At 42.5% G+C, this 27,309-nt stretch overlaps 1 protein-coding gene across 1 annotated transcript in view; it reads right to left on the bottom strand.

Moving 5' to 3' along the window:
* The window catches only part of LOC137781353 (laminin subunit alpha-3-like), a 51,994-nt gene that overhangs the window by 5,800 nt on the left and 18,885 nt on the right, over positions 1 to 27,309 (bottom strand). Inside the window, exons 13-69 of the mRNA XM_068570072.1 lie at positions 26,284 to 26,418; positions 25,759 to 25,893; positions 25,218 to 25,352; positions 24,913 to 24,965; positions 24,349 to 24,448; positions 23,389 to 23,441; positions 23,168 to 23,273; positions 22,867 to 22,966; positions 22,367 to 22,523; positions 21,640 to 21,778; positions 21,327 to 21,469; positions 21,079 to 21,182; positions 20,482 to 20,638; positions 20,088 to 20,251; positions 19,888 to 19,996; positions 19,701 to 19,798; positions 18,285 to 18,483; positions 17,868 to 17,994; positions 17,437 to 17,585; positions 16,820 to 16,935; positions 16,298 to 16,509; positions 16,006 to 16,210; positions 15,026 to 15,170; positions 14,763 to 14,903; positions 14,288 to 14,449; positions 13,647 to 13,748; positions 13,469 to 13,552; positions 12,865 to 13,095; positions 9,431 to 9,544; positions 8,691 to 8,809; positions 8,526 to 8,606; positions 8,320 to 8,420; positions 8,138 to 8,191; positions 7,808 to 7,959; positions 7,151 to 7,261; positions 6,942 to 7,053; positions 6,594 to 6,761; positions 6,277 to 6,473; positions 5,996 to 6,112; positions 5,589 to 5,743; positions 5,279 to 5,420; positions 5,062 to 5,161; positions 4,856 to 4,972; positions 4,606 to 4,776; positions 4,308 to 4,459; positions 4,008 to 4,202; positions 3,768 to 3,916; positions 3,417 to 3,579; positions 3,194 to 3,321; positions 2,485 to 2,629; positions 2,270 to 2,365; positions 1,991 to 2,148; positions 1,778 to 1,895; positions 1,518 to 1,658; positions 1,270 to 1,397; positions 903 to 1,037; positions 682 to 802 (exon numbers count right to left, since the gene is read on the bottom strand). Of these exons, the coding sequence (XP_068426173.1) occupies positions 682 to 802; positions 903 to 1,037; positions 1,270 to 1,397; positions 1,518 to 1,658; positions 1,778 to 1,895; positions 1,991 to 2,148; positions 2,270 to 2,365; positions 2,485 to 2,629; positions 3,194 to 3,321; positions 3,417 to 3,579; positions 3,768 to 3,916; positions 4,008 to 4,202; positions 4,308 to 4,459; positions 4,606 to 4,776; positions 4,856 to 4,972; positions 5,062 to 5,161; positions 5,279 to 5,420; positions 5,589 to 5,743; positions 5,996 to 6,112; positions 6,277 to 6,473; positions 6,594 to 6,761; positions 6,942 to 7,053; positions 7,151 to 7,261; positions 7,808 to 7,959; positions 8,138 to 8,191; positions 8,320 to 8,420; positions 8,526 to 8,606; positions 8,691 to 8,809; positions 9,431 to 9,544; positions 12,865 to 13,095; positions 13,469 to 13,552; positions 13,647 to 13,748; positions 14,288 to 14,449; positions 14,763 to 14,903; positions 15,026 to 15,170; positions 16,006 to 16,210; positions 16,298 to 16,509; positions 16,820 to 16,935; positions 17,437 to 17,585; positions 17,868 to 17,994; positions 18,285 to 18,483; positions 19,701 to 19,798; positions 19,888 to 19,996; positions 20,088 to 20,251; positions 20,482 to 20,638; positions 21,079 to 21,182; positions 21,327 to 21,469; positions 21,640 to 21,778; positions 22,367 to 22,523; positions 22,867 to 22,966; positions 23,168 to 23,273; positions 23,389 to 23,441; positions 24,349 to 24,448; positions 24,913 to 24,965; positions 25,218 to 25,352; positions 25,759 to 25,893; positions 26,284 to 26,418 (7,601 nt within the window). The remainder of the gene's footprint in view (positions 1 to 681; positions 803 to 902; positions 1,038 to 1,269; positions 1,398 to 1,517; positions 1,659 to 1,777; positions 1,896 to 1,990; positions 2,149 to 2,269; positions 2,366 to 2,484; positions 2,630 to 3,193; positions 3,322 to 3,416; positions 3,580 to 3,767; positions 3,917 to 4,007; positions 4,203 to 4,307; positions 4,460 to 4,605; positions 4,777 to 4,855; positions 4,973 to 5,061; positions 5,162 to 5,278; positions 5,421 to 5,588; positions 5,744 to 5,995; positions 6,113 to 6,276; positions 6,474 to 6,593; positions 6,762 to 6,941; positions 7,054 to 7,150; positions 7,262 to 7,807; positions 7,960 to 8,137; positions 8,192 to 8,319; positions 8,421 to 8,525; positions 8,607 to 8,690; positions 8,810 to 9,430; positions 9,545 to 12,864; positions 13,096 to 13,468; positions 13,553 to 13,646; positions 13,749 to 14,287; positions 14,450 to 14,762; positions 14,904 to 15,025; positions 15,171 to 16,005; positions 16,211 to 16,297; positions 16,510 to 16,819; positions 16,936 to 17,436; positions 17,586 to 17,867; positions 17,995 to 18,284; positions 18,484 to 19,700; positions 19,799 to 19,887; positions 19,997 to 20,087; positions 20,252 to 20,481; positions 20,639 to 21,078; positions 21,183 to 21,326; positions 21,470 to 21,639; positions 21,779 to 22,366; positions 22,524 to 22,866; positions 22,967 to 23,167; positions 23,274 to 23,388; positions 23,442 to 24,348; positions 24,449 to 24,912; positions 24,966 to 25,217; positions 25,353 to 25,758; positions 25,894 to 26,283; positions 26,419 to 27,309) is intronic.

Genomic DNA, 27,309 nt, shown 5'->3' with positions numbered 1-27,309 from the left:
TTATGATTTATATTATTTTAGAATCAGGCGTGTTTGTTAGGTCTGATAGTTGTGTGTAAGACGACACATGCATGTGAATGAAGGATGTAAAGTGGTTCATTACTGAGTTACATGAAAGAAACAAAAGAGACATGAGCTGATTTCAAGCTTGTTATTCACACTTTTTTGTTTGTAATTACTTGATATTTAAATAGAATAAACAGAGATACAGTACATTTAATGATTCTTATGATTAATCAGAATGTCCATGCAACTTTTTATTTAAGTACACTGCAGAGGCATGCGCTTCTGCGTAAGCAACAGAATATTGTGGTGCCAGTCATATATTAGATTCTTGTCAGCATCAGCAGTTCTTAGGGCTCCTCCTTCTTCATCTCTGGAAATAAGGCAGCAAATTATGATGTAAACTGTCAACATACGACAAACACTGTGTGATTATTAATTTGCCCTGAACAAAGGTATGAACGTTACAAAAGGGAAATCAATCATACAGTCACCATGTTCATAATACATGCTAGTTTTACCTTTACTTCACAATATATTGCTTTAGTCAGTGACAATAATGCCACTTACTTCAAATGAAAGAGAACCAAGTTGGTCAGCTTTGAAGAGAAGTTTTGATTATTTCATCCAAATGTTAGTTTTTTAACCCGTTGACAGCAACAATAAACAAAGACTCACCTTCTTAAAGGGGCGGTCCAGCATCAGTTGAGGAAAGGTGTTAGCAGTACACACATCCAGCAAGACATCTCCAGAAGTCCGGAAGGTGCTGAAGTCCTCAGGCCTGTACAGATTTTCTGGCCTGCAAACAGAACAAATAACATAGTAGTGGAAGCTGTACACAACCCGTGAGGTATTTCAAGAATGATGCAGCTATGCAACGCAAAGTAAGGAAATATTACCGTCTTGTGTAGAGGTTGGAGATGCAGCCTTTGAATGTGTCTTTTCCCAGGGCATAGGTGCCGGTTGTGATAGGTGCGGAAACGCTGCTAATCACCTCCTGACCCATGTCTTCGTCATCAATAACCACCTTGACACTGTTAGGGAAAAAATCATCATCATCATATTATTATTTTCGCATTAGTTTTATGTGTTTTTATGTTATTTCACATGTTTAATTTTACTGTTCATGATCACTGAGCCCATATATCTGTTCAAATCACACCAACCCAGATTAATGTGTATGGTTGTCACAACATTGTCACATATGCATGGCTATACCTATCTCTATAGTTTGAATATTTAAAAAAAACATTGCCTTTTTCCTACCTTTCACCTCTTTTGGTTATAGTCAAATAGTGCCACTGGCCGTCATTATATTTTTTGCTTGATTTCCAGGTCTTGCCGAAATAGAGCATCACATGACCATCTTCCAATGCAAGATTCAGCTTATGGCCCTGAATAACAGAAAAAAGGTTTTAAACTCGGACCAAGTTTTTCCCTGTTGTTTCAAACAACTTCAATCTCATAAAGTCACAATGAGAACATCAGATTTCAAAATAAATGTCCGGACTGACCGGTTGCTGCTCCTGCAGAATGAGACCCCCATTCTCTGTGCTCTTAAATCCAAGAGAGACAGTCACGTCATTGGCCAGACTAAAGCCTTTGACGTCAGTTTTCAGGGAGCTCCCCAAGCTGAACTCAGCTTTACGAGTAACCTAGACAAGAACGTGGACATTATATATTAGTTAAGTGGTAGACACAAAGCCAAAAGTGTATTTTGGTCAGTGATATGAATGCTGGTAACTGGTTCGGGATGCAGAGGTCAATGTCCTACCAAGGAATTCGTGGGACAACCTTTGCTGATGCCCACTGGTTCGATAACAGGTTTAAAGTCTTTATTCACTTTCATATTCTTCAAGCATCCTTTAAATGGCAGAATGGTGATGTTATATCTGTGAAGAGAAACAAAATACTCTCAATAAGGTGGGAAAAGGTTAACCACCTACCTTAAAACATACAATGGCTAAGAGGAAAATTGACAGCGTACTTTTCCCTTAAGTCTTGTGGGGCACCACCAATATAGAATTCTTTAAATTCTTGGTTGTCGTAGCTAGTTTGGGCTGAGACCACTTCTTTATTGGACAAGCGGATACTCATTTTGCCACTGCCTGTACGAACGATGAGGATGTCTGTCCAGTCGCTTGTCTGAAGAAAAGACGCAGCAGCAAAATATGGTGAAATGAAGGCTTTTTGATTTTAAAATGTTATTCGGTTGAATCACAGTAATCAAGCGATTGCAGAAAACCAAACAAAAGAAGCTTCTTACCGGGAATGATTTCGCAATACTTATAGCTGGAGTGTCTTGCAAACTACTACGTAGGACAACGAAGCCCTTCTCAATCGACACGGCGAAGTAATTGTCCTACATTGGGCCAGAAATCGAGAAATCAAATGCTTGCAAATAGTATATATAATTCTCCTAAAAATGTAATCGAAACAGAAGATATTTATAGACAAACGTTAACAGAAACAATGATTTACCTTACTATCGATTAATAACAGCAGACCGTTTTCTGAACGAGAATAGACAGAGAAGCTGACGAGGAATAGGTTAGATGCTTTATCTATAACCACTTTGCCATGTCCAGTGCCTTCATAGTAGCTCGAATCCAATGGGCGTACATATCTGGAGAGAGGGGAGAAAAAGTCAAAACATTTTATTTCAAAGATCTGATTATGAAATGCATACCTTAAGTTACAGACAGATAGCCTTTGCTCATATGTCGTTCACTTCAACCCTCTTCAGAGAATTTCCCCTATTTATTCAGGATCACAGTGGGCCTGTAGCCTACTCAAGCATGCATTGGGCAAGGGGCAGAAACTGACCGAGATGTCCTTGTGAGGAAACACCCAGATCTCACCAACTTAAAAAAAATAAATGAATACGGGGAGATCATACAAGCGACACATTGAAGGAGCCAGTGACAAATTTAACAACCTTGTTCAGGGTGCAACCACAGAGGTATGGGATGAACATCTTTAACCATTCATACCAGAGGGATGACATAAAAAACTGGGGTGGGGTGATACCGAAAAGTTCCGACACTAGGTGGCAATATGATATTCGAACAACCTGATATTTTCAGGCTTAAATTATGGCAGAGTGCCATGCTATTGAAAAGGTATAGAAGCATGTTTATTGTTCACAAACATCTAGAGTTTAGTCAACACTAATCACGCTAGGACGAACCTCTTGCATGGATTAATCTCATTAATTCCCTCTGCTTTTTGGAAATTGTAGAGACTGACGACCTTGTCGTTAAAAGAGAAGAACTCAATACAGCCTGTGTACTTGGGGTAGTTGAGAGAAGGTGGCAGCTGAGGAGAAGCAAAACAGAGAAAGGTATTAATAAAACCCAAGCCGGTTGAAAATAAAGAAATGCACTGCTGTTTCTTATTTCCTTGTTGCTTACAACGAATGTGTCAGGGTAGCCTCCAACGTAGAAAACAACATCACTGGGACTGAGGTCCAGAAGGTTCTTGCTCTCATCCCCTTGGTTGTCTATCACAATTGGATCACTGGGATTGTTTGCAGTGATATCTTTGGTCAGCTTCAGTCGTACATCTTGGTAAATCCTAACGTGCAAGAGGGGGGAAAAAGTCCACATCACATTTATAAAATTGACTTTCTTCACAAATTCCCTTGGTTGATATTCACAGAACCCTTTGTTGTAAGTCCATGTGGATAGGAGCGGAAATTACATACATGTGCAATTAAACACTGAAAATAGGGGATTTAAAAACAAATTATGCTCTCAGTTTACCTTTGGAGGTCCACTCTATCAAACTTGGCCGGTTCAGACGCGGACTTGGAGATGGTACCCGATTTAATGGTATGCTCAACTCCGTTGAGCTTGTACACACCGTACAGCACGTTGGCCTTCAGATACAAACCGATGTAGTTCTTCGAAGACTACAAGACATAGTTTGTTAATGCCTTGTGTACAATCACTACAAACTCAATATTTACATGAATCTAATCACATGCATTTGGAGTCACTTACATCTTTATTGCCAATATACAACACAAACATGTCTCCTTCGCTGTTGGTCTGTCTGCGTCTGCGTCTTCCATCACCCCTGCCCTTAGGTCTCTGTAGCGACAGAGACAAGGATGTGTAGGCCTTCAGGTCCTCCAGACTCTTTGGTACACGCATTTCCACGTGGCCTCGGCCCATAAACTTCACTGGGACCACAATCTGGAGAAAACACACAAAAGGAATTAGACCCATCCAGGAAAAATAGAGGATGCATCTGTTTGATTTGGGCTTGGTCATGGATGTATTTACAGAGGGGGCCCTCACCCTGTTAGCTGCATCCCGGGCTTGTTCGATGAGCTCCTTCATCTTCTTGATGTTTTCAGATATGTTGTTTATGTTTGAGTACTGCGAGGTCAGGTTCTCCACCTCTAAGAGCTTATCATTCAGAGATGGGATGGTTTTCAGCAATTTCTTCACTGGAAGTAGAAGATGAGCGGGAGAAAGAAATTGTAATGTGAAACGATGTGGTACTTTATTCTTAATTTTCCAAATTATAATATAAAAAGGCGGTTGTTATTCTGTCGTATAAGGTTATTGTCTATTGTGATGCAAGGCCTCTCACCTGACTGGTCCACTTCATCCAGAACATTGCCCAGGTTGGAGTCAACAGGATTGACACTGATTTTGCCAATTTCCTTTTTGATGTCATTCAGTTTGTCCATAGTGTTAGTGGCCGTGTTATTGGCTGAAGCTGCTTTCCTCTTCGCGTCATCAATCGTATCACTGATGTCATCTGATTTGAAGAAATAAGTGATTAGGATAAATATGAACCCTGGCAATAGACGATGCCATAATGCCTTGACTTGTTCTACCTCTTTTGATGTTGTTTAATCGGTCCTGTACATCGAGCAGGTCGTTCTGAAGAGCGTTCTTCTTATCGCCAGCAGCCTTCAGGCGTTTCTTCAGGTCAGTCACATCGGCTCCAGAGACTTTTACAGAAAAACAAAAATTAGTGAACAACTCTTGTGCTTATTTTAAAAACAACCGTTTAATTATAACAGGGATTAGGGATGAATACCTTGAAGGTCTTTCTTTGCCTCCTTTGCATTCCTCAGTAGGTCATCACTAGTCTCTTTCAGGTCTGTCGCTCTTTCTGTGAGCTTCTGCTTTTTTAAATTCTAAAAGAAAGAAAAAAAGGATTTGGTGAAAGGGGAACAATATACTAAAATATTCTTACTGATTTCAGGAAGAGTATCCAGTTACTTCATTTATAAAGTATCAAGTCTGTGGCTTACATCCAGGGCTTTGTCTGCTGCACCTTTGGCATCATTAGCTGCAGCCGCAGCAGCATTAACTGCATCTGTTATGTTCTTGTAGGCGTCAATAGCGTCTTTGGCGTTTCGAACCTCAGGCCGTCCACTTGCGTTCTTAACAGCACTGTAATACAGGAAAACAAGGGGCACATGGAGAACAGATGAAAATTACACACTTTGCTCGTATAGTACTGAACCAGCAAGGAAAGCTTATTTAGCATGAACGTCCTATCACTAGACCTCTGGTTATAATAGAGACCATGTGTCTTTATTACATGTGCAAAGGACCTACTTCTCAAGTTCTTTTGCCAGCTTGTCAAGGTTCTTAGCATGTTCCTCCGCAGCCTCCACAAGGCCCTTCTTGGCAGCGGCATTGGCAATCTCATTCACCTTCTTGGTCAAGTCAGTCTTGGCACCATCCATCTGTGCTGCCAGCTGTTCATATTCCTACACAGGGGAAGGACAGGTGAATGGGTGCAAGTTATTGTAAAACCAATACCATTTTGAACGGCGGGAAAAAAATCATGGATTTTTATCGAAGTGGACGGCACGCTGTGACCTAACAGCTCGTTCATGTGAGATCCGAGATGAGGCCTTTTCATGTAACGTCGTGTACATTGCGTCAGGGTGTGGCTCATGTCGAGTACAGAGACAACTGCAGGGCAAAGAACATGCAAGTTTCAGTTTGCCGAAACGAACCGTTTTGCTGTCAGATAGCATTTCTGCCAAATCTTCTGTTTTCTTCAGCTCATTTTCCGCCATGGTCATTTGGTCTTCAACAGTCTTCCGCTCCTGTTGTAAGTCTTTAATATGTTTCTGTAGGGAGCAAATGCGCCAGATTAAATTACAACGGTGGAATAACCGTAAATAGCAATAATAACTATACAATAATACACCTATAAACCAGTATACAGTACATTCTCAATCGTCATTTATGCACTGTTTGTTCATTAAAAAATCAACAAGCTACTTTTTTCTACCTGCAGGTCTTCCAGTGACTTAGCATTGAGCCCGTTCTGGGCGTTGGCTTTCTTCAGCAAGTCCATTGCCTCCTTCAGAGCCTTGTCCAGGTCCTTCAGCTTGGCATCGTAACCTTTCAGAAGGCCCCGAAGCTTTTCTGCTGCAACCTCGTTCTGGTCGGACTGCTTGCTGACATTAGCCTTGATGTAGTCTAGCACTAGAAAATAGAAAAGGATAGGTCAATGTACATGTTTCTGACATTTTTCACATTTTTCAACAACAACAACTGGAGGGATTTGAAAGAATTTACTGAAGTATAGAATCAATAATATCGTACGTTTCATAGCCTCGTCTTTTTCTTTCTCCGCAGCTGTCTTCTGAGGGGTGAAGTTCCTATCCTCCATCTCCTTTACCATGCTCTGAGCATCTTTGAGCAATTTAGACAGGTCTTCATTGGGCACCACAGCACCATTGGTGCCTGCATCCTTCAGTTGGTCCAGCAAACCTTGAAATACACGAAAAAAGCACACACACTCAGTCAAGAAAACATGTCTTCTCTTATAATGAGCGCCATTCAATTGTTTTGGAACAATAGAAACGAGGACAGCAAAAGAAAGCAGAAAACAAGACATTTAGACAAAAGACAGAGCAGACAGTCGTGCTGCTGAATTTAAGTTCTCTTTACCTTGGATTTTCTTCAGCATGTTTTGAATCTCTGAATCCAGATCTTTAGCTCTCTTGTGGGTTTTTCCAACATCTGCCACAGCCTTGTCAGCATCAGCAGCCCTCTTATCTGCCTAAAATAGAGACCGACAAGACACATGTACACACATTTTCACACTTATCTGATATGTTAATAAAACACTGCAGTTGGCCTCATCGCCGTCACTATACCTTGTCTTTGAGTGTGCTGATGTCGTCTGTGAGAGTGCTCACGTCCTCTTCCAGCTGGTTGACTTTGGATTTCTGGGAGTTGACGTCGAAGCTGAGTTTGTTGACAAGTATCTGCATAAAGCACAGGAGCAGAAATGTAAACAAAGCTATATAAGGTTGAATAGACATGTTGCAGGTGGAGCGCTGAAGCTTGAAGCTGATGGGGGGCCGTTCACAATTTGCTTATTCACTTGTGCCTCAAGAATCCACGATGATGCAGACTCAAATAAAAGCAACACAAGATGATGAGCGAATGAGGAACGACAAGTCGGTGGCATCCAATATTGTGGTCACTAACGTGTGTTGACACTCCGGCTGTGGGCCAAATTTCACTGAGATTGCTTATCAGCTGGAATTTCCGATGTTTGAAGAAGCGCACCCACACTGTGCCGTAATATGTGTGTGTGCGTGTGTGTGTGTGTGTCTGTAAAAGAAATGGTCATACCTAAAGTGAAATTTTAGAGTGACATTGTTCTTGTGACCATGCATTTTGCATCTGGATTTGTTTTGTGTTTTTTGTGTCTACAACGAATCTCTGACTATTAAAATATCTTGAAGTGCTCTCCACCTCGTCTCCATAGCTATCTGCAGTCTTCAGAGTTACGGTGCGAGTGTTACCTTGGTGTCTGACACGGCCTTTTCCAGCTTCTTCAGCCTCTCCTGAGATGTGGCACTGGCAGTGGCGTTGTCCATTTGAGTCTTGATTTTTCTCAGCTCATCCTCCAGCTTCTCCAAATCATTTAGTAAAGTCTGAGCACAATTATCACACTCTAGAACACAAAGACGTGTTGGATTAGCAAGTGTTAGTTATCACATTTCCTTTATTGTAAACCAAAAGGGGCCTGAAAAATGGCCTTTTGCAAGTCTGTTCCCAGGGGCCAATTGTCTCATAATCCACCCTGCCTGCATGTCACAGCATAAAATCTCAACATTCTTTTGTTAATTCACCTTGACAGTGCTCGTCTGTGTTTGTGTCTCCCGGCTCCAGTGTGTTCTTGCAAACTGGAAAAAAAAAGTTTAAAAAAACTTCATGGATGACTTTGTTTTAAGGATCAAAAAACAAAATGAGTTGAAAGAATCTGGATGAGAATGAACGAGTTGATTAATGAAAGGGCAGTGCACAATCTTACCTCCAGTCCTGGGATCACAGTTGTTGCCACCGCCGTAGCAATTACAGGGACGACAACTTCCTCCTGGTGTCAATGGATCACCATAGTAACCAGGAGCACAACTATAGAGAAAGATAAATAAGTTAGACAGAGAAATGTGGGAGCCTAAAATATAAGGAAAATACACAGTATCTGCACAGGATTTCAACATCAATCCAGACACTCACCTCTCACACTTGTCTCCGCTGTAGCCGGCTCTGCATATACACTCAAAGTCTCCAAATACTTCCTTGCAACCTATCGCAAAACTGCAGACGGACAGGGAGATCACGGTTTAACTCTTGAAACACACATTTAATTATAGTCTTTTTTTTAAATTTTGTTTCACCCACTTGTTTGCAGGCAGGCTGAATGGGCACGGGCAAACTTTACATGTCCTTTGAGCCGCGTTTCCATAATAACCTTCTTTGCAGCGTTCACAACGATCCCCATCCGTGTTGTACTGACAGCTCTGAAAATGACACAACGTGTGACACAATTTTTATCAAACCCACTTACAAACTGCATGTGAAGAACGACGGGTGTGATCGAGAAAAACTAAACCTCCCCGAGCCCTCTACGCTGGACTGAACCAGACATCAAGTCTCTCATCGCACTGAGGAATGCAAACGTCGAGGGGCAAAGAGAAAAGACGTTTCTCCTCCAATCAATCAAAGAGTGTTGTTTGCTGCTACACACACGGCAGAGTGTGTGTATTCAGCCGCTTTTTTGTCCGTTTGGCATTGAGCTGCCAGGGTGCGGAACCAACCTTGTGTGCATTGCACACGCAGGCCCAGTCTTGACTGTGTTGCACAACAATAACACGAAAGAGTTGGCTGAGTGTTTGAAATGTGTAAAGGCTCGTCTTCCCGTCAGGGATAAAGAATGACAAGCAAGAGGGGCCCTGTTACCAGTTATCAGTAAGTCATATCAAACAGTGCTTTTAATGTGGCCTGTGGATGTAGCCTGAAGAGGACAGGGTCGAGACTCCGGTTAATCTGTGGCTCACGCTGGAGGTATGTGTGGGTGTTTACTGTAGGTCTGTGGTCATGAGGTCACTAATTGGGCCTGAGGGGTTGAGTGCGTTTCTTACCAGGCACCTCCCTGTCCTATCTTCACACTCGTCAGCCAGACCGTTGCACTCGCAGGGCACGCAGCGGCCCAGGAAAAAACCACTGCTATCTCTGTAGAAACCAGTAGCACATTTCTGAGAAGAAGAAAAACAAGGCACACATGTTAAGACATAGTAACGCAACATGAAATGACTGCCATTTTAACAGCATAACTCATACATCCACATGTACCACTCCAAACGCATTTCTGAATTTAAAAAAAAACCTTCATTCTTGTAGAAAAGTTATGCTAATTTTATTAGGGTTTTTCATCCTATAAAGAGATGTTGTAATACTAACAGTGTCTGTTTTGGGCTAACAGAGTGGACTGATATTTTTTGTTAAATAGTTCATAACAATGATGTAAAAATCCTGTAAATTCAATATCTGGGGAAAAAGCAGCCCAGCCTTATTGATTCGCAACATTGCCGACAATTATAATACATATCTTCCTAGGTTTTGTATTATATTATTAAATATCCATATATTATCATAATGTTATCATGATATATCATCAATGATCATATTGTCCAATTGCGTTTTAGCTGACTAAATCTATAACCTGCGGCATAATCACAGAGGCAGTGTTCCCGGAGAGGATGATTAAAACCTACTGTTGCTGTAATATGAAGCAATGAACTTGACCCGAGGTGAGTGTTATTAAAAATTAACACAGTGGAGCTAAAGCGTGCCCTTTGCTTTTCACAGATAAAGTCTCCAACAAGCCACACCCGATACGCTGAGAAGCGCAACCGACAGCTCAGGTAAAACGACATCCCTTCAAACACAGAGACGCATCACATCTTCACGGATGTTTACCTGAATCTGAGAACTTGCACCACTGTCATTGACAGAAGGATAGCGAACTGTCTGGTCTCTGCCATGTACCAAGGGGTAGCGTGAACCTTCATCATTCAGTGATGGATACTCTATCCGCTGAGTTCCCTGCCCGTGACGCGAAGGGTACTGTATCCCTTGAGACCATCTGTCATGATGCCTGGTGTGGCGGGTTCGCTCTCCTCTCTCTCGGGGCCTGTGGCCAGCGCAGCAAAGTCCAATCAAAGTCCAACATAGCAGGGTCTGTAACAAAACCCCCGTACGCCGTTGTCTGTCCATACACATATCTGACATTCCTAACGTTTAGTCCGTGTGAAATAATGCACCACTCTGCCCTGCCTCAGCCTCTTAAATGAACACGATCCCACTCCCACACACGTACATGAAGAGAACACGCCCCAGCTCCCACCTGAGTCAGTCTGGCAATCAGCGTGAGTGTATGCAAGCATACAGGCACACACATGCAAGTCCTCTATCTCTTTTTTCTCTCTCTCTTGCACACACACACACACACACACACACACACACACACACACACACACACAAGATAGCTCGAGACACATTCATTATCATGTTGGTGCATGCGCGTGGCTTTGCACACAACGCTAGTAAGTGGATTTTTGCAGCATTTCTTTTATAGAGAAGAGGGAAATGGCAACATTAAAAATCATGACGTGTTTACCTAAAGCTGTAAGGTTGTGGTGATAAAGCCTCTCCTTGAAAAAGCAAGTAGAACATGTATTACGATTCTGTAAAATTCTGTTTTGTGCAATTTATAACGGTGTTTGGGCAAACATATGACTGAGGGGAAAGTCAGACATCCTCAGACAACAAACTCACACCTGAATCACTCTCCTCAAACACACGGCAGACACAACTAGGTGTGTCGGGTTCACTGACACACACACACACACACTTCCATATTGTTGGTGCACTCGGGTTTATGAGTAACAATGTGCGGCCAAAGGCCGCACCCCATGTACTACACAAGGTGAGGCACCCTGTCATAGCGCCTCTGGGCGCATATTATCAACTTCCTTTCAACACTCCCAATCAGACTGTTGCTCACGTATAGACAGGTAGGTAACCACGGCAGTGGCAACGGCACTCTCACAAACAAGGACAAATATTTCTTAGTATTATAGTTTCTCTCCACTAATAAATGCTCCATGGTTCATGAAAAACTCCCTTTTAATTAGCAGTTGCTCCATTCCTGTTTATAATTAGCCACTGTGGGCAAAACTGTGAATCCGATCTGAGAAGCACAGACATACTTGTTCAAGTCAGCACCATTCCCAGGATGAAAAGAATTCAAGGAAAGCTTTTCCTTGGCAACTCCATCATGGTTGTTTGCACTACGTTTCTGTGAGCTGTAGCCATGCCAGTGATTATAGCTGTATAATCACGAATATAATGTCTGCGTGACTGTGCATCATATCCCAGCCCGGGGCCACACAATTTGACTGTGAAGCTCTTCAGCTGGTATTTTCCGGTACATTACATCCAAAGCTGCTCCGCCGATGAATTTTTCCTCTCGGGAAAAGGGTGTGGTATGCGGTTCAGGCGTGTCAGAACACCCCTTAAAATTTTGAGGAGGAGGTCCAGCTCATGAAGGATGACGAGAGTCTTTGTTCAAATCAACACCTTGCTCCACCCTGCTTGTTGTCTCCGTTGCTTCTCAGGCCTGACTTTATCTGAATATCCCCATCATATGTTGTTCATCTACACACCTACAGCCTATATTTCATATGTAGAAAATACTATTTTTCAGTATGGAAGGTTTTTTTTGGGAGGATGAGTCGATGACGCCAGATTCCGTCCAATGTTTGTCAACAAAGAAAACAGGGTTCACCAAAGCCATGACAACGAGATTGGATCTGGCCCGCATTAAGTTTGGATCCGCATTTGTTGGCTCCTATTCTCTAATTTAAAAAAAGTCTACTTATTACATTACATTACATGTCATTTAGCTGACACTTTTATCCAAAGCGACTTATAATAAGTGCATTCAACCGTGAGTACGAACTCACAGCAACAAGAATCAAGAGAGTACAATTTCTTCAATAAAGTCAAACTACAAAGTGCTATCAGTAAAAGCAATATAAGTGCTCCCAAAGTGCTACTGCTACTGTTTTTATTCAAGGTGTAGTCAAAAAAGATGTGTTTTTTAGTTTACTTATAGTGCAGGAAGGAAGAACAAGCAGCAAAAACAAGTGGCTTTTATAGATACGATCAGGTAAATCAAGCGTGGACGCAGGTCACATTGAAAAGACAAGGGTAACCACGGCTTGACGTGCAAAGATTTTGCATTCCAACACAAAGTTTTCGGGCTATACAAAATAAACTGAATTACTCTTGTTTATGGCTTTGATTCTATAGCTGTTGTGTTTGTGACTCAACAAGTTCAGTAAAGACTATTATTTGATTGTAAAAAAGACACAGGTTGGAAGTGAATGATTGTAAAATCTTTTCAACACATTCACACCTTTATTTTTCAAGGAAAAATAAAGTTATTTTTCAAGGAAAAATAAAGTCAAAGCAGTAGAGAAGGATATTTAATGGGCCTTTAGCTCCTCACCTCACAGGAGTGTCCGGTGTACTCAGTGGGGCAGGAACAATCTTCCACAGTGTTTCCAGGACCACCAGTCCCCGTGTTAGTCACCCCCTCCAGGCCCACCTCTCCTAAGCTGAGTCGCTGGGTCTGGGTAAAGTACAAGGCTCGGATCCTCAAGCCAACCAGACCGGCTAGGACCATCATCAGTTCCTCTCGGGAGACCGGTCTGTTGGTGACAGCATGGCGCCAGTTTCCCTGCAGACAACAGAGCAGTTATTTTGAGACTAATGCTGAGAAATCTGTATTTATGGTAAAGCAGATTTCTGTGAACTCTGTGAAGCACATTTAGACTCCCCAGAAGATGAATCCTTCCTGTGTTTGACATTCAAAGACTTTCACATGCCCCACTTCGCAGTGAAAATCTACATAACGCAAACATATTCTTAGGTGGATTCCCAAACAATTAGTTTGAATGACCTGAATGACCTCTTAGAGTAAACAAACTAATAAACAGCAGCGTGCGGTTCATCCTCCTCCAACACCGTCCTATTATTTAGGTTATATAAAATCACAGCTTAGTGGTGCTTTATATTGTAAGTGAAAAAAAAGGAACTGCTTTGTATTTTACCTCCAAGAGCTGGACCCTGCCCTGGTACAGCCTGTCTGGAAGAGGGACTTGTGGAGCTAAGTGGATCAGGGTCATATCCTGACCCTAGGGAAGAATAACAAGACAGATAAATGAGCTGTGTTTCTGACAGTTGTAAAAAAAAAAAAAAAAGAGTGAAGACACAAGTGGCACTACGCACGGTCAGCATGACATCAGGTCTCCTGTCCATGAGAGTCATGCCCTCACTGGGAATCCCAAAGGATTTGGACTGGTAGGTGAGGAAACCACCATAAGATGAAACCTAAGAGAGAGTGAGAAAGCCCAAATATCTGTCAGCTTATCTGAAAAGGCTACACAGACCACTGGAGCACAGCAATTAGCTGAAAGGAAAACGTGGGTCTTATTTTAGAACTAGAAAGTAACAGTTGAGGCCATTATTTCTAACAGACATGATAGAATAATAGATCAATTACTAATTATCAAAATGTATTGGCCAAATGATGAAAATCAGGGCAAAAAAACTGTGTATCTGTACCACAATATATAAAAGGGAAAATAACACAAAAGTTGCCACAGGAAGTGGTCTATAACAATGCTCTACTGGCTTGTGGATCCACATGCTACAATGCTAAGTCAGACAGTACAGACATTTTACTTGAGTGAGTAAATGGGGACACGGTCACAGACAAAGATAAGAAGATGATTTTAAAAAAAAAATCTGTTTATTGTTTCTATATTGATCTTTTTAAAACTATGAAGCTGTTACTCTGGAAATACTATCAGTTTCCATATCTTAACATTAGTTAACACATTGTTGTTCATGGTGTTCTCTCGCCTCACCCTGTCTCCCAGGTAGGACGATGGTGCCACCCAGTGTAGAGTTTGAACTGTTGGAGAAAGCTCCTGGATGTCTGCCACCACGGTGTTACTGGCGGTGTTCAACACAGAGGTAACCTCTCCCTGGTCAGGTCTTTCCAAACGCCAGACCTGCATCTCAACAAACTTATAACAGGGAACATTTGTTGGTTAAACTGAAAGATCCATCCATAAATGGTACTGTGTACACGGTACACACGTGACAAAAGACTCCATGGGCTTTTAACTTGATGTACACGTAATATTACAAACAAACAGATGCGACCGTGAGACACAGAATGTACCCAGAATCCAATGAAATCACCACTAGGCAATTGCAGCTGTATGTGCAAGAAGACATTGATGTTCACCACATAACTGCAATCAGCCAGAAAGCTCTGCAGGCGAAACATTTCCAAAGGCATTCATAGACATGCATGGGCACAAAAAGGAAACACACCTTCCCCCTGCGTTTGCTGGAGCTCTGACACTGGTCAGTTGCTCCGAAGCAGAAGCAGCTGGTACAGCCGTGAAGGTTGGAGGGGTCAAAATAGAAGGAACCTTCCCGACAGGTATCACACTTGACGCCAGCAACATTTCTCTACAAACATGGCAGTAAGAGTAGAGAGAAAGTCAGAGCAAGGGAAGATAAATAAATAAAAATGAGCCGGAGGGAGTTTTTTTTTTTTTTTTTTAATCAGCGAGGTGCTGAATTGAACTCACTTTGCAGAGACACCTGCCTGTGTCTGGGTGGCAGATGTCAGTTGTGACGCCGCCACGGTTACAGTTACAAGGTACACAGTCAGGGAAGCGATAATAACCTGCAGCACAGCGGTCGCACTGCCGCCCACCAATCCTCGGCTTGCAACTACAGAAAAATACACGAAAAGGCACATCGTCAGTAATCAAATTCTTGATGTCATATGTGGCTCGTGCATTTATTCAGTCAGCTATTAGCAAAAGAATGGAACAAACTGCATTCACAAATTCAAATTAGAGTGGTAGAGGTGATTTGGAAACTGAATATATACTAGGCAGAAAAAAACAATCAAAATGACTGGCATGTCAACTAATCCCCCCATTAATCACTTTAAGTAGCTTGGTGCCATGTTTCACTTTCTGTTCAAGGCTACAGGCCTCACATTGCAGCCGTTTTCATAGCACATAAATTAGTACATGAAAGAGAAAATGTATTGCAAAGGACAACCAGCCTTTGTGTAGCTAGTTCATAAAGTCTGTAAATTACAGATGAGATTGTACAGTCATACAATTAATGGGAAGAAATGAATGAAATATGATGATGCAACAGTTATTATTCAGTGACAACTTAACTGTCCAGTACACTATAACAAAATCATAATTAACATTAAATAAACATGAATAGAAAACAGAAACATAGTGAATCTGGATCCAGATGTTCTGCATTGTTTGTATTGGCTCCTCCAAAATGTGACTTAAACATATTCTTACTGACAGGCTTTTGAAGTTGTTTTATTAATTAGTATTATTTTCAATTGACTTATTTTTATGTGATTTTAGTCACGTAAACTGTCGATAACATGGCAATACATGTTTTCATCTTTGGTTTAATACACAGTACACACAAAAGCGGCCACTGCTTAATTTAGTATTCTCACGAATAAGCACTAACGTGTTAAATGTAATAAGTGCCCGGCCCTGGAGTTAAGCAGGTTTTCACTTGCCTGCACTGTCCGGTGTTGAGGTCACAGTTAAGTCCTGCGTTGGCTTTGATGCCATTTGGAGAGCAATCACAGCCCTCGCAGCCCAGCAATGGGTGATAGCTGAAAGTCTGACCCTGGCACATGTCGCAGGCAGGTTTGACCGTCTGCGGAGGGCAGATACAGTGTCCCGTCACCTCGTCACACAGCCGGCGGCCACATTCACACGCTGCAGGAGGGATAGAGGTCATTTCAGATGCATTTCGAAGAAAGGAGAGGCCTCGCCACCACAAGTCAGAAGTAAACGTTCACTCACGTCTGCAGTAGGGGAAGCCGTAGTATCCTGTGGCGCACTTGGTGCACTGTCGACCGATGACTTGCGGCCTGCAGGGACACTGCCCTCCAACTGGCTCGCAAGTGCTCCCGGTGGACCCGGACTTGTCACAGTCGCATGGAAGTGCTCCAGCATTGTAGGCTGCTGCAAGAGAGCGGGCAGAGTCTCTGCAGAACTGGGGAGAGGTTTTCTGGCTGATGGGACAAGGAAATAAAAGGAGTTCTTTCAAATACAGATGTGAATGTATACTCTACTGTCGCAGCCAGAGGGCACCTTTCCCCCAAAAACTTCCACTGTGCTGTCTATTGTTGTAACACTATTGAGCTGATGAATAATTACATTGTCGCCCACTAAGCGCTAACAAAGCATCAATATGGACCATTAGAGTCCTCTTTAAGAGAGAAAAGTTTGTGATCAAATAAATTGACATCCGATCAAATCTTTAAAGAACCATTTCAGATGGATTTGAGTCCAGCTTGTTTTACAGATATGGTGGATACTTACTCAATATAGAACCCTTCTCCTCTACACTGCTGTATGAAATGTGCAGATTTATCCAGCGGCTTCACTTTGAGGAGATCTGGGCTGTAACTGCTATCGGGAACCAACAAGATATAATCCTACAAAAAAGACACAACACATCAGAAATGACAACACAAAAAAAAACAATCTCACCAGAAACTTCCCGGTTGTTTTGTTTTTTTCCTCAATATATTCACATCAGTATGGTGCAGAGTAATACGATTTCCAGTGTTTTCGCCAAATCTTTTTCTGTTTCATTTTATTAAAAGGAGAGAAAGTAAAGCAAGTGAACAACAGGCAAACAAAGCCCAACCTGCCCAACAGAGGTTGGGAGCTTAGCTTTTAGCTTTTAGAAAGCTGTGAGTGGCTGCCAGGTGGAATACAATCCCTTCATTGTTGTTGTTGGGGATATGGCATAACACTGAGGAGGGAGGACCTCAGTATGCCAAGTCCAAGAACTACAGTACAAAACACAGGCGGACTCCTCAGACCGGCTGACTTTACACGGGAGTATGTCTAACTTCAATGTTTTACCATTTAGGTTTTATTTAATGTGGTGTCTAAACATAATCTGGACATTGTTTGACTTGACCACAAACCAGAATAAGTGTCTTCTTAGGTGGCACGATCAAAGAGATGCTGGGCAGCTGCCAAGAATTCTGGTCGAAGTCGAAGGCAATGCGCCCATCAGCGATCACAACCTTCCTGCAGCCTGAGACGGCGGGGCAGAAGGACGCATTTACTGAACCTGGAAGAGAAAAGCAGCGTTGAAGTTACGTCGGGAAAGATCAAGAATCGTAAGCATGCTACACAATAATACGTCTAAACGCCAAAGCCATATAGGGAAGTGTGCCCAAGGGCTTTGATCATCTTGTCATAAACACAGGGACTTAATCTGCTGTTAAAGTAGGAATCCCCCCCTCACTGGGAAATTTTCCCACTCAATACCTGAGAAGCCACGCTTATGACCACTGGGAGCAATACGCTATTACATTTTATTTAATTTAACCGCTTCCTCCAAAGCACTTACCCTTCCACTCACGCCCTGCGTCCACATGGACCTCAACGGGGAAGGAGGTATGTTCAGGCTGGTGATAATGGACCACAACCACATACGTGCCCGGGAGGGGCACCTTGGGAGTAAAATTGATCTCCGTCTGGAAGAAAAGTAACACAGAGTGTCAAACATTAAAAAAAAAGAATGTCAGGGCAGAGGTTGCTCATTGAATGTGTTCAACTCTCAGCCGCAGGGTGAAGTCCACCATTGCTTCCCACCATTGGGCGCTTGAGGGGCCATCACCTGATTGCACAACTGCTTCCACTTGTGGACTGTCTGTTCCCGGATTCAAACCGGACCAACATGGCGGCTCGGTTGTAAACTCTCTTATATTATATTACAAACCAAAAAGTTTATAAGTTTATTTTAGATCGAGAACAAGGTTTTTACCTGAGGGAATTTAAGCAGTACCCCATCACTCTGAGGTTCCCGGACGGGGAACACCCCGATCTGTCGTCTCCGTCTCCAATCCTCATTCTCTCCTTGTTCGGGGGAAACAGCTGGTGCCGAAGATAGCTGTCCATCACGGGCAGCGTATAAAACCCAGGCTGAGGTTGGCTTGTCCAATTGCCTCAGAACGCAATGCCGACTGGAAACAGTAAACAGCAACAAGATGTTGTTACTCAAAGCCTGTTGATTGTGTTTGGCAAGTGTTACTGTCACAGAATAATGCAACTATGGTTAGGAGAGGAGTCAGTGACCAATAAAACAAGATGTATCTCTAATAATCTATTTTAAAACTCAAAATCCTCTGATTATGAAACTCTCTCTCATCAATGTGCAGTAATCCTGACATCACACACTAAATATACACTTAGGGAAAGCTTTGGTACACCAGCATGTCAAAATGTTTCCCACTTTTACCCTCTATTTCCCAGAAGACATTTCATATTCTGTAAATATGGAAGCAATGTTCTGTGAAGTAGGGAATGTGTCACAAACTATTTGAATAACCTGTAAATTAACATAGAACCACAAAAAGGCAATAGCAAACAAACACACTTTAAAGGCATGGACATAACATATGTGGCATAGTTAGCATGCATATATGTGTATGGTATCTTAAACTTAGGTAAAATATTTACTTCTGCTTTCAAATCAATTCCCATCATTTATTTTTGTAACATATACATATACATATATATATATATATATATATATATACATATATATATATATATATATATATATATATATATATATATATATATATATATATGTATATGAGGTTGGCTCATATACATATACATATATATATATATATATATATATATATATATATATATATATATATATATATATATGTATACTTCACATATATATATGTGAAGTATATATATATACTTCACATATATATATATATACTTCACATATATATATATATATATATATATATATATATATATATATATATATATATATATATATATATATATATATATATATATATATATATATACATATATATATATTCTGTACTGGTTAATTTTCACAGTAAATGACAGGACTGCACATGGACAGCTGTTAACACATATGTTACTATAACATCTAACCCCAGTCAGTAAATTCAGTGTGACAGAAAAAAAAGAGGGTTTGACCCAAAGTTCAACCTCAGGTAAATGACTGTGTTAAGGACTGTGTGCCATCACACCTGGAAAACAGATGTGTGTCTCTATGATCCAAAACAATAGCAGTACACAGAGGTCTGATCAAGAAGCATATCTCCTTAATTACAGCGTAACATGTATGGGTGTTGAAAATGTTTCGGTGTGGTTAATGTTCATGCCGTTATTCAAGGTGACTTACCTGTCCTCAGTGAAGCGGCCATGAGTGGAGACGCACAGCACCTTCGGGTCTAGATAGTCCAAGGAGAACTCTTCGGCAGGGACTGCATACACTTTGTACTACAGAAATAAACATACATATATAACAAATATATATTTTAAAGTGCCTATTAGCTACTATGAATTGTTTGTGGAAATATTTCCCTCACCAGCAGCAACGATGTAGTGGAAGTTTGCAGGAGAATCTCCGTCTTGTGAGTGAGCTCCAACATCATCACCTTATTACTGCTGTCCACGGCCACACTCCGACAGAAGAAGCTGCGAGTGTAAAGACACACGACAGCTGAAAAACTTTTCCCACATCGGGACGCTTTGAAAGCTGAAGCGACAAACACAACAACGGACTCACCTGAAGGCACAACTGTAAATGTTGGCCCTTGCTAGGATCTGGCCACCTGATTGGTCACCGACGACTATATTGACATTCTGGACAGCGTCCACCTCGCTGGCGTACTCCAGGACAAGGGCGTATGGGCCAGGACGAGGCACGCGCAGACTGAGTTGGAGCTGCGACTAGAGCACACAGATCACACAAAGTCATTTTGTTAGAAAGGAACTCCAGTTTGTACGGTCCCGATGCCAAAAGCCCAATCCTCTGCTTTTACTCTGTGCTTTGAAACAGCAGATAAGAACCCATCTTTTTTTATAGCTGTTCTCAGCCTCGACGTTCAAGGTTTACATATTGAAACCACAACTCTGAGTCCAACTGTAACGGGTTAAAGCTCTATATCCAGGCCTTCTACCTGTCTGCCATCGAGTGCGGCCATCTCAGGGTGCTCTGGGGTGGGCCGGCGCACACGAGCCTGCCTCCTCCTGCGCCCGCTGCGGCTGACGAGTTTTCCTTGCGAGCCCAGTGCAGAGCTGAAGCCATCCATGGCCACATGCTTGTACAACAGACAGCTGAGACAGAGACACACAGGCATAGGCGGAGTCAGCAGGAATGGTAAGAGATTATTACATAATCATCCTTGTTTTAGTTGATATGGAAGTCAAAGCTCAGATATCATTGCTTAGTAATGAACAGGTTTTGTACATTTTCTGCAAATGTAGTGCATAATGCTGAAGAATTAGGTGATTTCTCTCCTTACCCTTTGGAGTTTAGCAAAACATCTGTATATTCTGATTTATTATAACCATACAAATAACACCTGTACAGGTTAACCCCTGATATGTTTCATTATAGACTTGCTTAGGATTATTTTCTATAAACCAAGCCAATAACTCTGTATTGAAAGTTGAAGCTGTGTGTGTTCAGTATGAAGAAAAGAATGGATGATTAGTGGTAAATATGAAATAGAGACAGGGCTCAAGATTACTGAAGGAAAATGTTCGAGACTTACTTTGTATCCTGGTTTGCGGTGGGTAGGTACGTGCAGGGCTGGGTGATCTTCTCCTGCAGCAAAGGTGCCTCATAGTAATCCCGGGGCAGCAGCACTAAATAGTCCTGGAGCGACAAGGTGAAATAAACCTTAGTGTTTAGTCTGTTGTACATATGCTATTTTTCACCAACAAACAAATGAACAAAATGTAATACAGCACAAGAAAACTCCAGTTTGTTTCTACATTGTTGTCTGCTTCATGAACTCACCAGCAGAACTCCCTCTGCCCTGATGTGAATGACCCACGTCCCGGGAGTCAACTCAAAGGGCTCAGCGAAGCCCTCTCCTGGGACAGTGAGGAAGGATGGGGAGGGACTCTGAGGGAATATCACTTCCTTACTCTGATCCGACCCTGAAGAAAAGTGAGCAGAAATGTCTGACACATTCACAGATGATGGCATGAACATGATCAGCATGAGACACATCACGTAAGAAATGGGTTATTTATTGTGTTTCATCAACGCTGAGTTAGATTTGATGATGTGAAATGTACATGAAATGTAAGGGCTGAGGCAGCCTCACCTGCGGTGCCTCTGTTATTGGTAGCCTCGATGCTACCGGTCACACTGGTGCTGCTCGGGTTAGTGAACCGCAGAACCACACGGAATAAGTGCTGCCTCTCATCTTTTCGGTCAACATGCACTGTTACTTTGACTTCACTCTGCAGGGACGAGAGTGACACATAGCTGACTGCCTTGGTTTGATTAGCGATGAGTGGAGAATGGTATGAGAAAGGTTAAAAATAATGTCAGGTGGGCAGCGAACTTAAGCAAACATAGCGGGTTAATCAACAAGCTGCAAGCAAGAGAGGAACACACAGCCAAAGGAAGGAAGGCCCTTCACTTACAGTCACAGCAAGACTGAGCGCCAGCTTTGTCCGCCACCAAGATCTTCGCTCTCACTCGTGCTCTCCCCTTTCTTTGGGGGGTGGAGTAGCGCATTACAATATGGAAAGGGCCAGGAAAGCCAAGGGTAAGCGTTAGGATCACCTCCGGCTGAAGAGAGATAGTGTTAGTTCGAAGAGAGCCGGTGTCCACAATCCCACATCAGCCGCTGATATAATAGAAGGTTGTGTGCTTGAAGCAGGAATATCAGTGTAGAGGTAAAAGCAAAACAACCACAGTGGCATCAGAGGAGATTGAAAACGGAAGCTATAAGGTTATTGAAGTGGCAGAAATGACTGGCCACCAGTAATTCATAAGAAGAATCACATCGGTGGATCAAGGTACCGATGTGAATATGTACGGACCTGTGCAGGAGACATTACAGCATAACCTCTCCAGCTGAAGTCTGGGAACTCTTGGGGGTTATAACCGAAGCGCACTGGTCTGGCGTTTGGCGTGGTGCCATCCTCGACCTCAAACTTCAGATGGTGAAGAGTGGGGAAATAGTAGCTTGGTGCGGGCCTGACAAGGTGCATGAAAATGTCAATGAAAACTGTGCTGTATTTGCAAAAGAGAAAATATTGCAAGTTCAATTTCGCCTGAATCATATTGGTACGCGTCCACGGGGGGGGGGGGGGTCCAAAACTGGTGAGTTGCTTTGGACACCCCAATTTGCATAAAGATGGTTCGCCCTCACCTTAATGCAAATGAGGATGATGTCCCATCTCTCAAAACACTTGCGCTGCGCAACCAGAATTTATCACACGGCTGCATACAATGACATTGAACGGGGATCATCAAACTGACCGGACCCTGTGGACATTTACTAATATGCATTATGACATTCAAGACAGCCCCAACTTACCTGCTGCATTCACGGCCAACTACGTTCTTGTAACATCGACACTGTCCCGAAATGTCATCACATGCCGTGTCAATGGCACCGCCTACATCGCACTGACAACCTATCAGGCGGAGAAAAAATGTCATTATTTTATAAATCAGGCCCCTTTTAGTTGAAAGTTCGTAATATGTGTTAACTCTGACAAGTCTGAAGGTAACGGCATGCATGTTTATTGATTACTCCTCATATGATCATTCGCTATTGTAACACAGTTAACAGAACAAATCGTGAAAGTGAGATGTGGTGAAGAAGAAGAACTTGCCTTGGCAGCCCAAATAATTCTTTTTTTGCAGCAGGAAGTATCCATCCTTACAGGTTTCACATGCATGTCCACATGCATTAGGCTTACAGTGACACTGTCCACTTTTCTAAACAACCAGACAATAAGGAGATTGAGAGACAAACAGAATAAATGTAAAACTCTGTATGATAAGAAATCAAGGGATGTGTGTCAGTCACTGGAAGTAATCACGGAAAACTCACCTGTTCACACTCTCCAACACCACTCAGTGTCCCCTTCACATCACACCGACACTCTGGTATGCGAGAGACACAGAGAGAGAGGGGGGAGAGGTTATAAAAGCATAGAGGGGATATACAGTGAATAGACTCTGATTACAGGATTTTGTCTCGTTCACAGGTGAAACAGAACGGCACAAAACCCCACAATCTCCAAAGATCTGCACATCAAAGGTCCCAAAAGAGCTTTACGGCCACAACTTGCTTTCAACACAGTGAATAAAACTTCCCCTTAATGTCCGGCCAGTCAACCAGAGGCATTCTTAGGATATTAAACCCCCCCCTCTCCGTTGGTCTTGTGTCTTCAGGTAGTGCGGTAGTGGCAACATTCTTGTACTGTAACATTAGACATGTATCTGGACAAAGCCTGAAACTGTTCCCTCACCGACTGGATACTGGGAGCCATCTTATTATTCCCCACATTTAAGCATTTTTAGAGGATCAGAACAGAGTTGTTTTTTGTGGGGGGTGAAGAAGTCCAACAGGTATTGTTTTCTATGTGCCACTGGGAACTCATTACTGCAAAGTCACAGCATGAAATCTCACAGGCTCACTTGCAGCTCCACACTCAAAATCAGTTAACAGAAGTTTGCCTGCAGTTGTGTGTTATTCCTCAGCTCCCCTCTCAAGCACAGGAAAGCAGATCCGGCCTTGTTGACAGGGATAATGTTGACATATCCTCTGCGTAAGAGGGTTCAAGACCCCTATCAGTGCCTTGTCAGATTGTGACTGGTGATTTAATACAGTGGGAAAGAAATGTGGTCAGTGATCAGAACTAATACTCATTGAGAGAAAAAAAAAAGGCTGGGGCACTTTTTTTCTGGCAAGAGGTCAACTAAGTATTTTCCTTTTTTGGTATTGTCTTACTCTACATAAAATTAAGTCAATAGTTTTCCATTCTAGATTAGATTTCCGGTCACGTACCTGTACAGCCACGGGAGTTTTCGGAATCCAGTTTCCAGTAAAGGGGTTTACACCTGTCACACAGGGTTCCCTCTACATTGTCTAGGCAGCGGCAGGAGCCCTGAAAAAAACAGATAAAGAATCTCAGGCTTGTTTAAACTAGGAGCTATTGTTACATTTCTTTAAAATCTGATGGATTTAATTCAGTCGCAAGGGCCTGCATATTGTACTACAGTGCCAGTTTAATGAATTACGTTTTTTTAGCTTCTTTCAAACATAGCCCAAAAATAGCAGAGGTGACAGCCTTCCAGAAATTCCTTGTTTTTCTTCCTCTTCAAAACAGAAGGAAGTCTCTTTTCCTTTATTCTAATTGCATTTACATTTCAGAGCAAAACACCTCCTTGTGAAATCTCCTGCTCGACGTTTTAGCAGCACAGCTGTGTTAACAGTTATATAACTTTGAGGTAATGTAAATCCACACCCGAAGCGGGCCCCGTGCTGGAATTAGACTGACCACTTCTGTTATTAAGGCAAATAAAAACTTGGTCGGAGTTGGGCTTTGGTAGACAATTAAAATGAGCCTACCGATTGAGGATCAACGACCTCAGTTCCAGCTGGGTTACACACAATGATGGGGGCTGGAAGCACAAAATGAATCCACAACAAAGTAAAAAACATTAGTAAATCAGCACATTGTATTGTTACTCTTTGCTGTGGACTAAATATGGCTCAACTATAGTGTTATAGTAAGGGAGAATGAGGAGAGAACTATCTACACATAAAAAACAATCATATAATTAAACAATGTGTGGACCCTGTCACGTTAAATACCACTGGATGCTCCCAATATTACTTCATGTATAACTATGATGGTTCCTGATAGAAGTTACCTGAGCACTGGGGGAACCTGAGTCCAGAGGCGCAGCGGTCACACTGCTGGCCCACCACCCCTGGGAGACACAGACACTGACCCGACAGTGGGTTGCATATACTGCCGTATGAGCCTTCCTGTGAACATTGACAGACTGGGAGAAGGAAACAAGCTGAAGTAAGTTTGTGAGGTGAATCTGCTATGAAAACAGGGTTAAAAATGACTGCTGCTTTTTTTCCTTCTTCCATAATGTGATTTCCCTCAGTGATTCCCTGTTGTCCAGTCTCAGGAATGTGATTCCCTAGAAGGAAGAAGTCCATGTAGTTCTCATGCTCCACTGCTCTGTGAAAAGCTTGTGTCATGCAGAATACATTAATAAATGAATTACAACACGGGATGCTGTGGGAGAACGAGCATGTTTGTTCCACAGAGAAGACGCCACAATAAGCCCAGTGAAACCGGCGGCAACATTTTTTCCACCGGTTCTCAGATCCCCTGCACCCAATTGGTTTATCTGTCATAGTTACACTGGAGGGCATAAGGGGATCAAAGCCACTCACCAGCACAGTCGGGGTATCCATAGTAGCCTAGCGCACATTCGTCACACTCCTGCCCCGTGTAGTTGGGAAAGCAAATACACTGGCCGCTTGGACTGCACACGCTGTCAGCCACACCAGCCCCGTCACAGGCACATGCTGGAAGAAGAGATGGAGGGTTCGTGAGCTGCTGTGTTTGCACATTTCCACAGTTAAACACTCCTCATTCCTCTTTCGAATCAAAAATAATCAATCATTTATATCTGTATGGGACTGCAACGTGTGATTGTTAAAATTACAGAAGCTGATGATAAGATAAAATATACTGTTGGTCTCGGCTTCTCAAGAAGGTCACAAAGCAAACAAAGGCACAATTTGTGTGGAACAATGAAGCACAAATTCTCAATAATTATTCACACACCAACCCTTTCTGTTTAACTGTCTGCAATGAGTTCAAAATATCCCTGGTGGCTCCGCTGTCATGTGGAAACAAATGCAATAATAACATTAACAATCACCGAGCCCAGTGGCTCGGTGATTCTTTCTCACCTTGGCAGTTTGGGAAGGACTGGTATCCTGGTCGACAGCGGTCGCATCGCTCCCCCTCCACACCCTGGCGGCACATGCAACGGCCTGTAGCATCGCACACCCCGTACGCTGTCCCTCTGTAGTCACATATACACTCTGTGCACAAATGCATTAGAAATGCTTATTTTTTTCCAATAAAAGTTAACAAATGAAATCCTGACGAATAGAAATTCAAATGATTAACCCGGAAGCTTGCTTCTAAATGAGCCACAGCTCTTTCTTTGGCCCAGTGGCTGAATGACAGGGAATGACCAAGACTTCCGTCAGTTGAACCATTCTCTTATTGTGACACACAGTGGTACGGACACACTGGTGCCCGCGTCTTGCCAAGCTTCCCGTGGTATTGGTATGTGCGAATGGACTTGGCACTGAGACAGGACAGCCAAACAAGAGACTACCACCGTTTCCTTTGCCCCGAAGCAGCTCCAAAACATTAAAATCAGCTATTGGAAGGTCAATGACAAAATTCCTTCACGGTTAGTTCCCAGGAAGTTATTGTTTGACTTTGTTTTCTGGTGAATAAAGACAGGGCTAAAGGTCTTAGTTTCAATAGATATGCCATATGTCTAATAATGGGTTTCCCAGCGTGAAGGCACCCAGAAATGGGAATTTAGAACAGGGGCCATAACTAATAATAGACTAGTTAGTTCTCACAGTCCCAACTGACTATTGCCATCCAGAAAAGACTGCGACCACTTGAACTTCAATCCCCACTGACGGACATTATCATTTAGGGCCATCAAGGGGTTTGCTTGTCACTGAGCAGCCGATTTATTCATTCTGACAATATATCAGCCAGTTGTGTTGTCATGAGACCTATGCACACAATCTGACCTTTAGCCAGGCTTACGAACATTCAGCTTGACCCCTGCCACATGTACTCAACATTTTACTCTGCCGAAAACCAGTGGTGCTGACCTGGGCTGCCTTTAAGTAAATGGACTCTGGTGACCAAAATAGTAAAGGGCTGATTTGTTAAAAAAGCTC

Source organism: Clinocottus analis, unplaced genomic scaffold (genome assembly GCF_023055335.1).
Source record: "Clinocottus analis isolate CAN_PGR_092001 unplaced genomic scaffold, fCliAna1.0.p SCAF_11, whole genome shotgun sequence".
Lineage (NCBI taxonomy): Eukaryota > Metazoa > Chordata > Actinopteri > Perciformes > Cottidae > Clinocottus > Clinocottus analis.
Note: the sequence above shows the minus strand (reverse complement) of the source record. Positions and strands in the feature narration are given on the sequence as shown.